The sequence below is a fragment of the Salvelinus fontinalis genome, chromosome 9 (genome assembly GCF_029448725.1).
Source record: "Salvelinus fontinalis isolate EN_2023a chromosome 9, ASM2944872v1, whole genome shotgun sequence".
Classification (NCBI taxonomy): Eukaryota; Metazoa; Chordata; class Actinopteri; order Salmoniformes; family Salmonidae; genus Salvelinus; species Salvelinus fontinalis.
The window spans coordinates 43,226,276-43,240,864 of NC_074673.1; the positions used below are offsets into that span (position 1 = coordinate 43,226,276).

General features: G+C 47.7%; 1 protein-coding gene across 1 annotated transcript in view; it reads left to right on the plus strand.

Annotated features, from left to right (window-relative positions):
- nuak1b (NUAK family, SNF1-like kinase, 1b) overlaps nt 1-14,095 on the plus strand; it is a 30,979-nt gene extending 16,884 nt beyond the window's left edge. The window contains exons 2-7 of the mRNA XM_055934514.1: nt 210-330; nt 4,201-4,352; nt 5,611-5,676; nt 5,900-6,019; nt 7,558-7,690; nt 9,097-14,095. Of these exons, the coding sequence (XP_055790489.1) occupies nt 210-330; nt 4,201-4,352; nt 5,611-5,676; nt 5,900-6,019; nt 7,558-7,690; nt 9,097-10,205 (1,701 nt within the window). The 3' untranslated portion in view covers nt 10,206-14,095. The remainder of the gene's footprint in view (nt 1-209; nt 331-4,200; nt 4,353-5,610; nt 5,677-5,899; nt 6,020-7,557; nt 7,691-9,096) is intronic.
- The last annotated feature ends 494 nt before the right edge of the window (nt 14,096-14,589 follow it).

The following is a 14,589-nucleotide window of genomic DNA, read 5'->3' on the forward strand; positions in this document are numbered from 1 at the left end:
GAGCAAGCATTCTGGCTGTCCAAATGTCTTTGCTGATGTACGTGCAACGAGGTGTCTGTGATATGCTATGTGGGTGTGTCGACTCGCGGTTTGACCTGCGTTGGTTTATCATCACAAACTCTTTGTGGGTTTGATTTGACCTGCCCACTAATTTTCACATTAGTCCACGTCAACTGACAAGAACACGTGTCTGTCCTCTCTGTCCTCAGGTGGCTATCAAGTCCATCCGGAAGGAGAAGATCAAGGATGAGCAGGACATGGTTCACATCCGCAGGGAGATAGAGATCATGTCATCCCTGAAACACCCCCACATCATCTCTATTTATGAAGGTAGGGTGTCTGTCTATATGCGCACGCTCACACACATGCTCGCACACACACACACACACAGCTTTCAATCTCTTCCTCCTTCCCCCTGCCTGGTGCTGCTCTAGGATTGTCATGTTATGGCAGGCAGATGTCATAATACAATCTGGACCTCAGGTTTTGAGATGTTATTCATCTTTTTCTTCTCTGTCTGAGCCCAGTGTCTTTCAGAGAGTGTGTGTACACGTGCGTGCACGTGTGTGTGTCGGGGGGGGGGGGGGTGTCCGTGAGGTTTTGCCCCTCTCTCCCACATCTGAGAGGTCTCCTCTTGTGTCTTCCGCGGTCTCAGGGCCATACATCTGTTAGTGCTTAGAGAGATCTCCAGCTGGGAACCAGACTGAGACTGAGGAGAGTAGGAGGGAGAGCGGGCGAGAGAGAAAGACAGAGAGGAGGCTAGCCCTGAGCCTGACTCCACAGATATGCACAGGGAGGAGAGGCCCTGAGCTCACGCTAACGCCACATTCATACAGTGTATCTGTCCCATCCAAGAGACAAAGGCTTCGCTCATGTCTTGTGTTGCACATTCGCTCATTTGACTTGACCCCACACCTCCGTTTGAGAGGGGAATTCTGATCAACAGAGAATGTTGATGCAGCTGACATTACCTTACATTTTCAATCCAAGTTTGAACCACAAATGAACCGCCATTTCAAAGGGCAGTTAAACAATGAGTCAACATCAGACAATTGCCTAGTACCTATTTCTATATCCCAAGTCGTTCAAAAACAGTTTTCTCTGCCACGTCAGAACTGTTGTGCCACATTGCCTAACAACAGTGCCTAAACCGGTTGACTATGACTGTTCTGATTGGGTTCAAAGTCTACCAAACCCCACGTGTTGGTGACGAACAGTCAAACAGAGACATTTGTCATGGGAACGGGCCAGTCGTCTGTGAGTGTTGTGGTTATTGTTTTTTAACCAAGTTTGTGTGTGTCTGAGAGGCTGATTAGGAGAACACTTCTATAAACTAGCTTATAAGGAGACGGGGTGCTGCTCCCTCCTATGCGTGTGCCGTGCAGTCAGACCCACTGTCTGCTACCAACCCGTGCCAGTCGTTTCTTTGGAGAGGTTGCCTGGTTTCTGGTGTTTCTCTTGTTTACTGTTGTGGGCTGGCCTCCGACCAGAATAGCATTGCAAATGTATAGACACACACATGTGTATCCGGCAACACCAGTGTCAACAGCTAACTGCTTGTGTGAAACAAAGCTGAACCAGATGTGCAGTGTTGATTGATTTTTTTGAAAAATATGTTTTTCTGCATCCATCAGCAGGCCTGCGAGCAATTAAAGCACATTTGCTTGTCGCTTCGAGCATAATTCATAACCTCATAACTCAATTTTAAAGGAACAATTTCAAGACAAGTCTTCCTGAAGCAGTCAATATGGTCCATTCCGTTTAAATGGTATTCACAACGGCTATTTGTGTAGTGTTTTGTGTTTTGTTCCCTAGCAAACTTAAAGTCTGTGAAACAAGCCTGGTGTGACAGTGACAAGCACCTCCCTCTGGTTTAGAAAAGACAGGACTTTAAGAAGAGAGATTTGTCCTACTCATTCTCTGGTTTGAATGGAAACAGCTCTGCATTATGAGTACTGTACATTGCCCTCCTTGTGAAATATGACAAAGCACTAAATGTCCATGTTAAAGGCCTCTGTCAGACAACACACATTTAAACACACAAAGTAAATGTTCTTTGTAACTCCATTGTCCTCTGCTCTCCGCTGAAGTAGCGATTTAGCGTGACTCTCATGTCAACAGCTCAGAGGGCTAGGCCCTAAGCTGACCAAGCAATGTCCAGGGCAGTGGGACAATAGGTGCTAATTAGTTTGATCTGAGACCTGCTGGCCGCGGAACAAAGAAACAATGAGTGACAGACGGAGGGGGCAGCTAGCTAGCTACCCATCCTAGCGGGCCGTGGATAACACGCCTCCGTTATGTAAACCAGGTAATTATCCCTGTGAATCTTGGGGGGCTGGCTCTCAATCGGACCCCCGCCACGGCTCGCCGGAAGGGTCGTCCCGGGTCGAAGCTTTGTCAGCCAATCAGATCCGACCCCCAGGACAGCTGGCCCGGTTTCCGTGCTGCCTGCCCTGCCCGGCGGAACAGCCACAATCAGGGAGGGTTACCATCAATCAGCATCAACATGTTTTTACCACAGGATTATTCTTTGGAGGGGAGGGGGAAGAAGAGGGGAGGGGTGGGCCTGTGAAGGTGCTCGCTCATGGGTGACTAGGTCTCCACCCTTGGAGCTCCTGTTGTGTGTGAAAATACATTGACAGTTCTCATCCCTCACATGGTGCACTGCTGTTGGCACGGCAACATGCCCTGGCGGTAGACGTAATGATACATGGGAGGCTAGATAGATAGTGGTGGAACAGGTTGTCCTGTGTCTAGTCTGTAGGGCGTTGAGGCTTCCTATCTCTTCTTCATGTGAATAGGGCTTAGTGTGGGGGCTTGGAATGTGGGAGAGAGTGGTGAAAGTTAGTGGCATGATGAGAAGTTGATGATTTACTGTCCAGGTCAAGGCAAGAAGACACTATGGACCTTCTGTTAACTAGGCCCCCTCCTGTATTTATCTTCTATTGAACTTCTTCCCTTCTCTTCCTTTCTCTACTAGTTTATTCTAGTCTCTTATGTCCTCTCTCATGTCCTCTTCTCTCTGCTCTTCTCCTCTCCTCTTATGTCCTCCCCTCTCATGTCCTCTTCTCTCCTCTCTTCTCCTCTCCTCTCATGTCCTCTCCTCTCCTGTCATGTCCTCTTCTCTCCTCCCTCCTCTCTTCTCCTCTCCTCTCCTCCTAGGTCCTCTCCTCTCATGTCCTCTCCTCTCCAAGGCGTTTGGCTGATTGCTTAAACACCCCCTCCCTCCCAGAAGTGTTGTTAAGACTCAAGTCAGACACATGAGGTGGGGTTGGTGGTGATGTAATGTAATCAGAGATGCAACGTGCTCTGGAGTTTGAACACAACCAGTTTGCTGTGAATCTGGCAGAGGTTCTCATCTAGATGATATTCAACATGTCCACTGAGAAGATGAAGTAGATTTTTCCACAAATGTTTTGTGATGAAACCTCTGCTTTGAAACAGATGGTATCTGTCTGTGTGTCCACGCTGACTGAAACAGATGGTAACTGTCTGTGTGTCCACGCTGACTGAAACAGATGGTAACTGTCTGTCCACGCTGACTGAAACAGATGGTAACTGTCTGTGTGTCCACGCTGACTGAAACAGATGGTAACTGTCTGTGTGTCCACGCTGACTGAAACAGATGGTAACTGTCTGTCCACGCTGACTGAAACAGATGGTAACTGTCTGTGTGTCCATGCTGACTGAAACAGATGGTATCTGTCTGTGTGTCCACGCTGACTGAAACAGATGGTATCTGTCTGTGTGTCCATGCTGACTGAAACAGATGGTATCTGTCTGTGTGTCCACGCTGACTGAAACAGATGGTATCTGTCTGTGTGTCCACGCTGACTGAAACAGATGGTATCTGTCTGTGTGTCCACGCTGACTGAAACAGATGGTAACTGTCTGTGTGTCCATGCTGACTGAAACAGATGGTATCTGTCTGTGTGTCCACGCTGACTGAAACAGATGGTATCTGTCTCTGTGTCCGCGCTGACTGAAACAGATGGTATCTGTCTGTGTGTCCACGCTGACTGAAACAGATGGTATCTGTCTGTGTGTCCGCGCTGACTGAAACAGATGGTATCTGTCTGTGTGTCCATGCTGACTGAAACAGATGGTATCTGTCTGTGTGTCCATGCTGACTGAAACAGATGGTATCTGTCTGTGTGTCCACGCTGACCGTGTCCATTCCACTGTTTCTGCCTCTTCCAGTGTTTGAGAACAAGGACAAGATCGTGATCGTGATGGAGTACGCCAGTAAGGGCGAGCTGTACGACTACATCAGTGAGCGCCGGCGGCTGAGCGAGAGAGAGACACGACACTTCTTTAGACAGATAGTCTCTGCTGTGCACCACTGTCATAAGGTAAGATTCTGTAGAGAAACACACACACACACACACACACACACACACACACACACACACACACACACACACACACACACACACACACACACACACACACACACACACACACACACACACACACACACACACACACACACACACACACACACACACACACACACACTTCTGCTAATCATCAGGCGCAGGGCGAAATATCAGAACCGTGTGCCTATAACCGTATATATCCCTCACATTGTCAAGCAGTCTGATGTATTAGCTATGCTTTCCTTGGCCTCTTGGTGTTCGGGAGGACAGATTCAATGCAAGCCAGTGTCACCCATAGTGCGCTGAGCAGACCCAGTCTCTGCCGTGGTTCCCTGGGTCCTCATCTGCGGTCATGTCTCCATGTCCCTGGATCACCCCCTCGCTCAAACCGGGACACTCCATCATCTCTCCCCCCCCATAGAATGGATCCTGGCCCACACCCTCTCCTCCTCTCCCCTCGACCATGGTCCTCCAGAGAGGGTGGATGTCTGGCTCCCCCCCCCCATAGTTATCATCTCTACAGCTGGGATAGGATGATGTCATCTCCCCAGCTTAGATAGGGGGAGTGGAGACAGCAATCACAGTGTATTGGGATGAGTCACGAGTGGCAACCGCACTGGGGGGGGGGGGGGTTGAAGTAGCGTGGGGTGGGATGATATAGTGTGGTTGACTGACACAGGAAGGAAGTGCACTGTGAGAGGGCTGATTAGAGACACCTCCCCCACTCTCCAATCAGAAGCATGTGAACAAGTGTTCCCTGTCACTGCTAACCAATTGAAGACGCACAGCACAACACAGAACCCGGCCACAGTTGTAATGAAGTCACCCCATCACTTCCAGATCTGAAATGGCTGCATGTGTTTCCTGTCCCTGTGTGTACCACATGTTAGTGCCTGCCTTGAAAGGGTCACTAACTACACAGTTGTTTTTAATCCGGGGCTGTTGTGAGAACATGATTTATCTGGGTCCGTAATTACAGGCTCTTTTTTTTATTGTGACACGTTCGAGGGAAAATCTCAGCAGATGTCAACACAACGACGATAGAGTGTGAGGCAGGGAAATTAAACAGCACTAAGACCAATTGGCCCACTCTGACTCTATCCCCTGAGAGCAACACAGGAGTTTGTTCTCTGTAAATCACCACACCGTCAGCAAGCAGATTGAACTGCGAACGAATGGCCCTCTACTGTACCGACCTAGAGCCAACCGATGGACTGTTTGTCTTTCACAGAACGGCGTGGTGCACAGGGATCTGAAGCTGGAAAATGTGCTACTGGATGAAAACTGTAACATTAAGGTAAGAAAGAGTCATTTTTAATCAGCTCTACAAACCTTGCTTGTGACCTTGGAACAGAGTCTGTAAATGTTTAACAGAGTCTGTAACTTTGAATGGAGTTTAGATAGGCCGGTGCTTGAAGGAGTCCTTTCTGTCACCTTGTCAGTGCCATGAGACTTAGAATGACCTTTGTTATGATGTTTTACCAAACCACTATGATGTTCTGTCTCCATCTCCCCGCCAGATTGCTGACTTTGGGCTATCCAACCTCTACCATAAGGACAAACTGCTGCAGACGTTTTGTGGCAGCCCGCTCTACGCATCACCGGAGATAGTCAACGGAAGACCCTACCACGGCCCAGAGGTAGGGACTAGGCACCACACAGGTCAGAGGTCACAGACGGACACAATGATACTGGGTATCTTTTGTCCCTGGGAGAAGTTATTACTAATCTCCTGGACCTGGCACTGTGGAGTTGGAGTCCCAGAGCTAATAGAGAGAGAGCGAGAGAGAGAGAGAGAGGCATTAGGTCTCCTCTTTGATGGGATTACTCCCCAGTCAGTTACTACTCCCAGCAACGCTCACATCCTCAGTGGGAGGCCTCAGATGGTGTCTCAGCTCCCTTTGAAGACTTTACATTTCCAGACTTTAGGAGTTACACAGACAGGCCCAGTAACTTCACTGCCAAGGATGGGTGGGACTGAGAAATTGTTTGGTTGAGAAAAAGGGAGAGAGAGTGACAAAATAGCCCCAAACTATTTATTGACTAATTCCAAAGTAATTGTTCTTCAGGGCGTTTCCCGAATTGCAAGAAGAGTTGTGCTTTATAAAATAAAGTCGTAATTTTATATAATTCACTGTGCAAAAAAACCCAACAGAGATTGTAATTAAAATGGCAGAACCCAGTTGCTGAAAATCCACAAATTACAGCTAACACAAAAACAGAACACAACAATGGCACTCGCTTTGTCTCACCCTCCCAGTGGCCTTGCCAGCCGACCAATGACAGAGGAGAGGTCTCAGTCAGTTAACCAATGACAGAGCGGTTCCAGGGTGAGTTATTCCTGGCTTTGGCCCTAGAGGAAGTCCAGTCAGTATGGAGCTGCTGGGGCAGCCCTATCTAATTTCCTGTGCCCTGACAGTCAGTCCCAGACCTCAGTCCCAGCGCTGGGCTGGCTATAACCCTGTGGCCATCAACAGCCAGCCACATTCCTCCAGGAGTCTTGTCCTTCCCTTCCCAAGCCTGCCGTCTGGCTAATCAGTGGCTGGCAGTGTGTCTCCTGAGATCTGTCAGGGCCAGGATATCACAGCTCTGCCATCTCTGCTGGACTCATTAACCACCCTCCACCCCCCCTTCACCCTCCATGCCCCAGACACTGGTCTTACATAACCCGTTTACTAAGAAAGCCACATTGCATTAGGTTAGTGGTCACAAAGTGCAGGCTTCTGGCTGACACACAGACAGAGACAGAAAGTAAGACAGAGGGAGAACTGGAGAGTTCTATCTACATGGAAACAAACTGGCACACTCCCGACTCCACACTCTGGTGTTTATCACTGTTTCTATGGCTGAGGGGATGGAGAAGGAAAGTAGGGCCAAGAGCAATATGGTATAGCTGTGCGGTGCTTACAGTGTTTCAGCTGTTGCTACACCACAGCTACGTTGATCCAGTTCAGACACAGTGCGCTCCTTGTTAATGTTTTGATAATCTGTTGCTAACTCAGTAATGGCATTGAGCCTCATTTATCAGTTACTGGAAATTGGAAAAGGGAAATGTGAGATTCCTTTTCAACTGCGTCTCCGGTGACTGTTTTAACTGACTGATCTCTCACGTTCAGTCTATCTGATCCTGATCTGTGTAGAGACCTGACTATTGACACGTGTGTTTGTATTGCTGTAGGTGGACAGCTGGGCTCTAGGGGTGCTGCTGTACACCCTGGTCTATGGGACCATGCCGTTCGATGGAGGAGACCACAAGAACCTCATTCGCCAGATCAGCAATGGAGAGTACAGAGAGCCCACCCAGTCCTCAGGTGCAGAACAAAACCCTCAACCTACACAGTCGAAGATCTAGTCTCCCTCTATCTATACACTCTCTACTCTACACTCCTAGAGAAAAGGGTTCCAAAAGGATTCTATGGCTGTCCCCATAGGAGAACCATTTTTGGTTCCAGGTTCCCTCTGTGAAAAGGGTTCTATGTGGAACCCAAAAGAGTTTTCTACCTGGCACCAAAAAGTGGTTCTTACTGGAACCAAAAAGGGTTCTTCAAAGGGTTTTCCTATGGGGACAACCAATGAAACATTTTAGGGTCAAGATAGCACTTTTGTAAGACTGTATACAGTAAGTACACTGTCTAAGTGCGGCCCACAGCCCCCCTTTTGAAGGCCCTCGGATCAATCGCCCCCTCAACTTACTGTTGCGAGTTAGAATAGTAGAATACACAAGGTGCAATTTGGAAATGTGGTTGTGCATCAGCAGTTTCTCTCTTGTTATGTCAGTCACTGACAGTCAGTCAATTAGCCCGTGTCAGCTAACATTTGTTAGATTGCTAAAGTAGTTTAGCAGCCAGCTATCTAAACTTGTTATCATGGTCAAATTACCGGCCGGGCTCCCGGGTGGCGCAGTGGTCTAAGGCACTCCATCGCAGTGCTAGCTGTGCCACCAGAGATTCTGGGTTCGAGCTCAGGCTCTGTCGCAGCCGGCCACGACCGGGAGGCCCATGGGGCGGCGTACAATTGGCCCAGCGTCGTCCGGGTTAGGGAGGGTTTGGCCGGCAGGGATATCCTTGTCTCATCGCGCACTAGCGACTCCTGGGTCAGGCCGGGCACAGTGCACGCTGACCAGGTCGCCAGGTGTATGGTGTTTCCTCCGACACATTGGTGCAGCTGGCTTCCGTGTTGGATGTGCGTTGTGTCAAGAAGCAGTGCGGCTTGGTTGGGTTGTGTTTCGGAGGACGCATGGATCTCGACCTTCGCCTCTCCCGAGTCCGTACGGGAGTTGCAGCGATGAGACAAGATAATAACTACTACCAATTGGATACCATAAAATTGTGAAGAAAAAAGGGGTAAAATACGGGGGGCCCCCGTTGATCTTTCATTGTGAGTCTCACTCAGATATCATATTAAAAACTGCGAGCATTCATCTAAAGCAAAACATGTAGAATTGCATGAAATTGGCTGTAAAACAACTCAGTTTCCTCTCTGCCCCATGGCAAAATGAGTAGAATTGCACAAAATAGACTCTAAAACGTACAGTACATTTCTCTGCGCTGTAAAGACAGAGGCCACTAACGTTGCCGTCCCTGGTCTAAGTAGAACTATTATTAGATAATACTGTAGCAACAATAAAACACTGAAGTGTAACCCGGCTCATACATGCCTTCTGCTGTGCTCATATCCAGAATCACAGTCTATGCTCCCCTCATGTTGCCCCTCCCAGATGCCCGCGGTCTGATCCGTTGGATGATGATGGTGAACCCAGAGCGGCGGGCCACGGTGGAAGACATCGCCAACCACTGGTGGGTCAACTGGGGCTGGAAGAGCAGCGTGTGCGACTGTGAGACACAGCGGGACAGCGGCACCTCCTCTCCCATGCTGGCCCGCTTCATTGACTGGCAGAACCGCACCGAGCCCCGGCCAGGAAAACCCACCACCCTGCTGCCCCTGCTCCTCCGCCAGCGTCCCAAGAAGTCCAAGAAGGAGAATGAAGTGGGGGATGGACCCCACGGTGGAGGGGAGGGGGACAAGCCAGGGCTGAAGAGGCCCAAGGGGATTCTCAAGACCAGGGTGACGGAGGAGCAGCGCTCGCCCAGCCTGGAGGAGGTGGAGCTGGGGAGTGGTGGAGCGATGATGGGGCTCAGGCCAGCCAAGGGAGAAGGAAGCTGCTCTAGCCCCGATAGAGAGGAGGAGGAGGAGGAGGAGGAGGAGGAGGAGGAGGAGCCTGCCCTGGCAGGGGGCTCGCCAGCTAAGATGGTGCCCACCCTCCCCAAGAAGGGCATCCTGAAGAACAACCAACAACGGGAATCAGGGTACTACTCCTCCCCGGAGCGCAGCGAGTCCTCCGAGCTGCTAGGGGGCGCCACCATGTCCCTGGTCACCGCCTGCAGCTCCCCTCCTAGGAGAGTGGTGGGGAGGAAGGGCATCTTGAAGCGCAACGGGAAGTATTCCACCTACAGCGGTCCTCCCTCAGCTGGTGCTCTCGGGGAGCCTTCCTCGGGGGTTGACTCAGGCCTGTCCCGTAGCCAGAGCCGTCCGTCCAGCATGGTGTTGGAGGACGACGTCGTGTCCCCCAGACTGTCCCCTGACTGGCCCCCCACCGCCCCACACCGCCCCAACATCAGGGCCTGCGTGTCAGCCGAAAACCTGCTGCAACTGGCCAGCTTCAAGGGCTTCCAGGCGGCCCCACCGCTCCACGGGTCAAAGTTCAGCCGGACCCCCAGAGAGCTGGGGTCCCCGGGGGACAACGGCAGCTTCTCCCTGCTGGGGGACCTGGACGACATGACTCAGGTGTACCAGCAAGCTCTGGACATCAGCAGCAACCTCACCTAGCCGGGGAGGGCCCGGGGGGGAAGAGAAGAGGCAGCCAGCTGGCCAGGCTGAGGCTATAACATCTGTCTCTGTTGGTGTGTATGTACATGAATGTGTATGTCATTGACAACCATTGTCCAGTGTGTGGCTGGGATAGCCTGCCTACACTTTTTGGGAGGTTATCATTTTCTTACCAAGAATTGAATCCTTGTTAGAAACTATATCATACACACACTCATACATACACTATTATGCACTTCTCAGTCAAAGGAAATTCAGTTAGCAGAGTTTTCAAATGATGTAGAGCGAAAAACCACTGGCACGAGAGAATGCCACCCAGCCTGCCTCCTCCATCCGCCCGTAGACTTTGCTGTATTCAAATGTTTACATATTCAGCAAAAGGCAAGTTAGAATCACAATTGCAGCAACCAGAAACTGGTTGGCTCTCGAAGCCATGAATTGAGTTGGAGTTTAAAAAAGCACCTTAAAACTCAAACAGAGCACATGTTTTTGTGATCTTTTACTTCCTGTAAAAAACAAACCAGGGTCTTGCTCCATAATAACTGACAATGTTAATTATTTATTCATATTTGTGTAGATTTTAGTTGAATAGAAAACTGGTGGGTTCTGGCAGTACTGGAAGAGTCCAAAGCTCATTGTCTCCAACCCTTTGTGTGGATTGACATATATAATTATTATGTTACCCATTAAAATGAAACATGTATACATGATATATTAATATGGCCGCATATGTAAAACATGCAGCTATGTATATCACCATAAAAGCGCATGTCCTATAAATTAGCATATGGTATTAGGGAATATGTAGGAAGTGCCTTTTAGATCCATATAAAATTATGTATGTCATTTCCTGAAAGTGGAGAGAGATGGTTGCCAGGCCAACCTGTAACCAGTTGTGCTGTTTTGATTCATATACATGTGAATGTGGTGAGAGAGACCCAGGACCTTAATGGAACCCACAGCAGCCTATAGCCTTACACAGTCACAGGTCAGGGGCCACACAGACCTAAAACAGCAGTTGAGATGAAACAGTCCCGTCTCCATCCCCCATAAAACACTGTCAGGAACAAGAACCAAGCCCAGAGAGATGACCAGCCTTTTCGTGCAGTGCTTGCTTGTTTTTTTGTTCCCCCATAGATGTGTCAGCAGTTTGGGGATTTGGTTTAAACACACGGCCTGGCCAGGCGAGCTGGAGGGGTCTGGAGCTGCTCACCTTAGTGAAGGTAGATGGCTCAGATGCCCTCTCATAGCCCTGGAATGTCCTTGGCAAATAAACAGCCATGTCTGTGGTTGTTTTGTCTGTCTGTTTATAGTGCTGGAGTTGCCTCTGGTTTGAGGACTTCTCTCTCAATTGGCATAACTTGGCTACAGAGTCATACCAGCTGGAAATGGCAAAGAAACCCTACACTCTTAGAAAAAAGGTTTCCAAATTGGTTCTTCAGCTGTCCCCAAAGGATAAACGTTTTTGTCTCTATGTAGAACCTTTTTTGGCTCTAAGTAGAACCCTTTTGGAACCGAAAAGGGCTCTTCAAAGGGTTCTCCTATGGGGACAGCCGAAGAACCCTTTTAGGTTCTAGATAGCACCGTTTATTTTTTCTAAGAGTGTACATGTCATGTGTAGACCCACACAATGCTCAGGTTGATATTTGTGGATGTTATAGCCTAGTTCATTTTTAACCCAGGTGCCCCCTCCCACTCCACAAAGGGCTAAGCAGGAGGATTTGTTTCAGTGCTCTGATGACACAGCACATTCCACAGACAATGGCTGGAGACGTGTTGGTGCGGGAGATGTTATCGGCACCTGGCAGGGGGGGATTCTGTGGTGTGTGTGCTGTCAGGCCTCCAGCTGTGTGTACAGGGCAATTATGTCAACTTAGCATAATTAGCCAGCTATTGTTTCTATTAGAGGAAAGTAGCGTGTAGCAGAGAGGAAAAGGATGGTGGAGTGAAAGTGAGAGGTAGAGTGTAGTAGAGGTTTGAGTGGGGAACAAGTGTTGGAAGGAAAGAGAAATGTTCCTGGTGATGAGATTTGAGAGGCCTTTCCTGTTGGAAAGGGCGAAAGAGTTGAAGGAAACAGATATGTAGACTAGTGAAAGTGACATAGAGAAAGTGAGTTTGAGTAAAACGAAAGGAAATTGAACTTTTTTTTGTATTATTATTTTTTAAACCAAAGATGAGAAGAAGCTTCAATGATTCAGGGGATGAAATGGATTGGGTACTGTATGTGCCCCTGGAACTTTTAACCATAGATGGGAAACCCCATATGAAAATGAATTCATTTTACAACAATAATAGTCTGGCAGGCGTTTGTTATATTTGTACTTCAGTGTTAAGAAATTGTTTTAAGCCAAACGCTAGAGGCTGTTAAAGCAAGTTGTGTTATAGGCTGAGTGTGTTCTGTGGAATGTGTTTGTGTGGCGTGTTTAGAATGGCCTTAGTGTGCAACACCTTTTCAACCCTGGGATGGGGCGTCAGATCTGTGACTGATACTTCCGATATATTATCAGAACATGTGTATGGGAAACTATAGCAACCCCCAAGCAGCAGAATGAACATGTTGAATGTTGTCAAAGGTCCGCTGGTGCAAAGTCCTGGGTAATGATTGAAACGACAGACCCCTTCTGTATTATATTGCATTTTATTGCCCTTTGTATTGCCTTTTATTGTCAACTGGATTTACAGTGATAAAATTATACTATGTTAGTATTTTGTTTCATTACGCTTCTGTTTTTGATTCTCCAAAATATAGAAACTTTATATTGCTTTATGTTATGGCAGAAAGTATTTCTTCCCTGAGTTTGGCCGTAAGAGATCAGAGGACTGATCTGACATCAGTGGGATCTGCATATTTCCTCTGTTTTGGTACACCTGAGGGGTGAGAGCAGCTGACCTAGGTTCAGTCATGTTGCGGTGCTGTACCTGTGAACTGACATCACCTAGATAGAGAACCAACTGTGTTATAGAGCCTGGTGACCCAACCACAGAGAACAGGGCCTTGTACATTTGTACACTTCCAAAGAAAGAGGTGCCCATTGACACCCCCCAAAGGGGAAATCCATGGCCTCTTATTATGACCGTGACCTCTCTAAAATGCTAACACATAGCATAACACAGGGATAAACACATACTTGTAGGTGCCATCACATTGACAACCACTTGTTTGACCCCAAACAAGTCATGGTAAGACTCCATCTGTGCCAAAGCAGGGAATTCCTAAACTAAGGGAGTGATATCAGGAAAAACAAAGGAAAGAATCTGATTAAACTCTATCTGCCAAACTGGAATTAACTGGTGCATATCCGTTAGTAGCAGAAAGTCTAATCATAGGAAAACTTGACTGGATAATGGTATTAAGACAATAATAATAATAGTATTATTATGTTATTTAAGTATTATTTTTGTTACGGCTCATTCTTTTTCTTGGCTTTTGCCATGGTTCGGATTTTGATTTGGTATCAGTTGGTGAACCTGGACTGCCAAGGTGGTTTAAGTTCAATGCCCTTTCTATCTTTTATGATCCAGGTATTTCTTTGTTGATAATGCTAATTATTATCAAGGTGTTTTTTATACTTGTATTTATTGGTGATTAAGCCATTTCATGTGATGTATAAAGCTACTGTGTCCATGCTTTGGCCTGCTTGGAGATGTGTTCAGAACGTAAATGGAGAGATATCATTGTCTGGGATACAGCCTTAAGGGAGTGATGATGTCTCATTTCATTGTGAAAGCATTGGTCGAGTATGTGTTTTGGGAGTTACAATCTGATTTCATCATATATGAATAAGTCTTAAGACATTTTCTGGTGAGGAACCAAACTTCATGTGTCCCTCTGCTACAAACCGTCTACTGTAGTACTGTACCAACTCAAATAAATGGATCACGTCAAAGAAGTTGTGTTTCGCGTCTGTCTTTCTGTGTAATGTGTTGTTCATTTTTTTTGTCTGTCTTGCTTCTCTTGGCATTTAAGTCCTACTGTAATCTACTTGCAAATTGGTAGAATTGGTAGAATCTGACTGGGGAAAACTGGTTGAAACAACGCTGTTTCCATGTCATTTCAACCAAAACATTCAACGTGGTGATGTTGAATCAACGTGGGAAACTGACTGTCATCAACGTCGGGGAATTTCATCTTTTCTTCACCCAACTAACCTAAGTCCACTGACAGGGTGACATTTGTGGTTGATTTCACATTGAATTCACATTAGCTGACAACTCAACCAAATGTAAATCAAAGCTAGACGTTGAACTGACGTCTGTGCCCAGTGGGATCTCTCCGAGAAACTTCAAGGTCAGACAAGAAAGTGAGTGAGTGTGTGTGTCTTGGAGAAAGAATAGTTTCTATTTGTGAGAGCAGAACTGAGAATCGGTTGGTTGTCATTGGAGA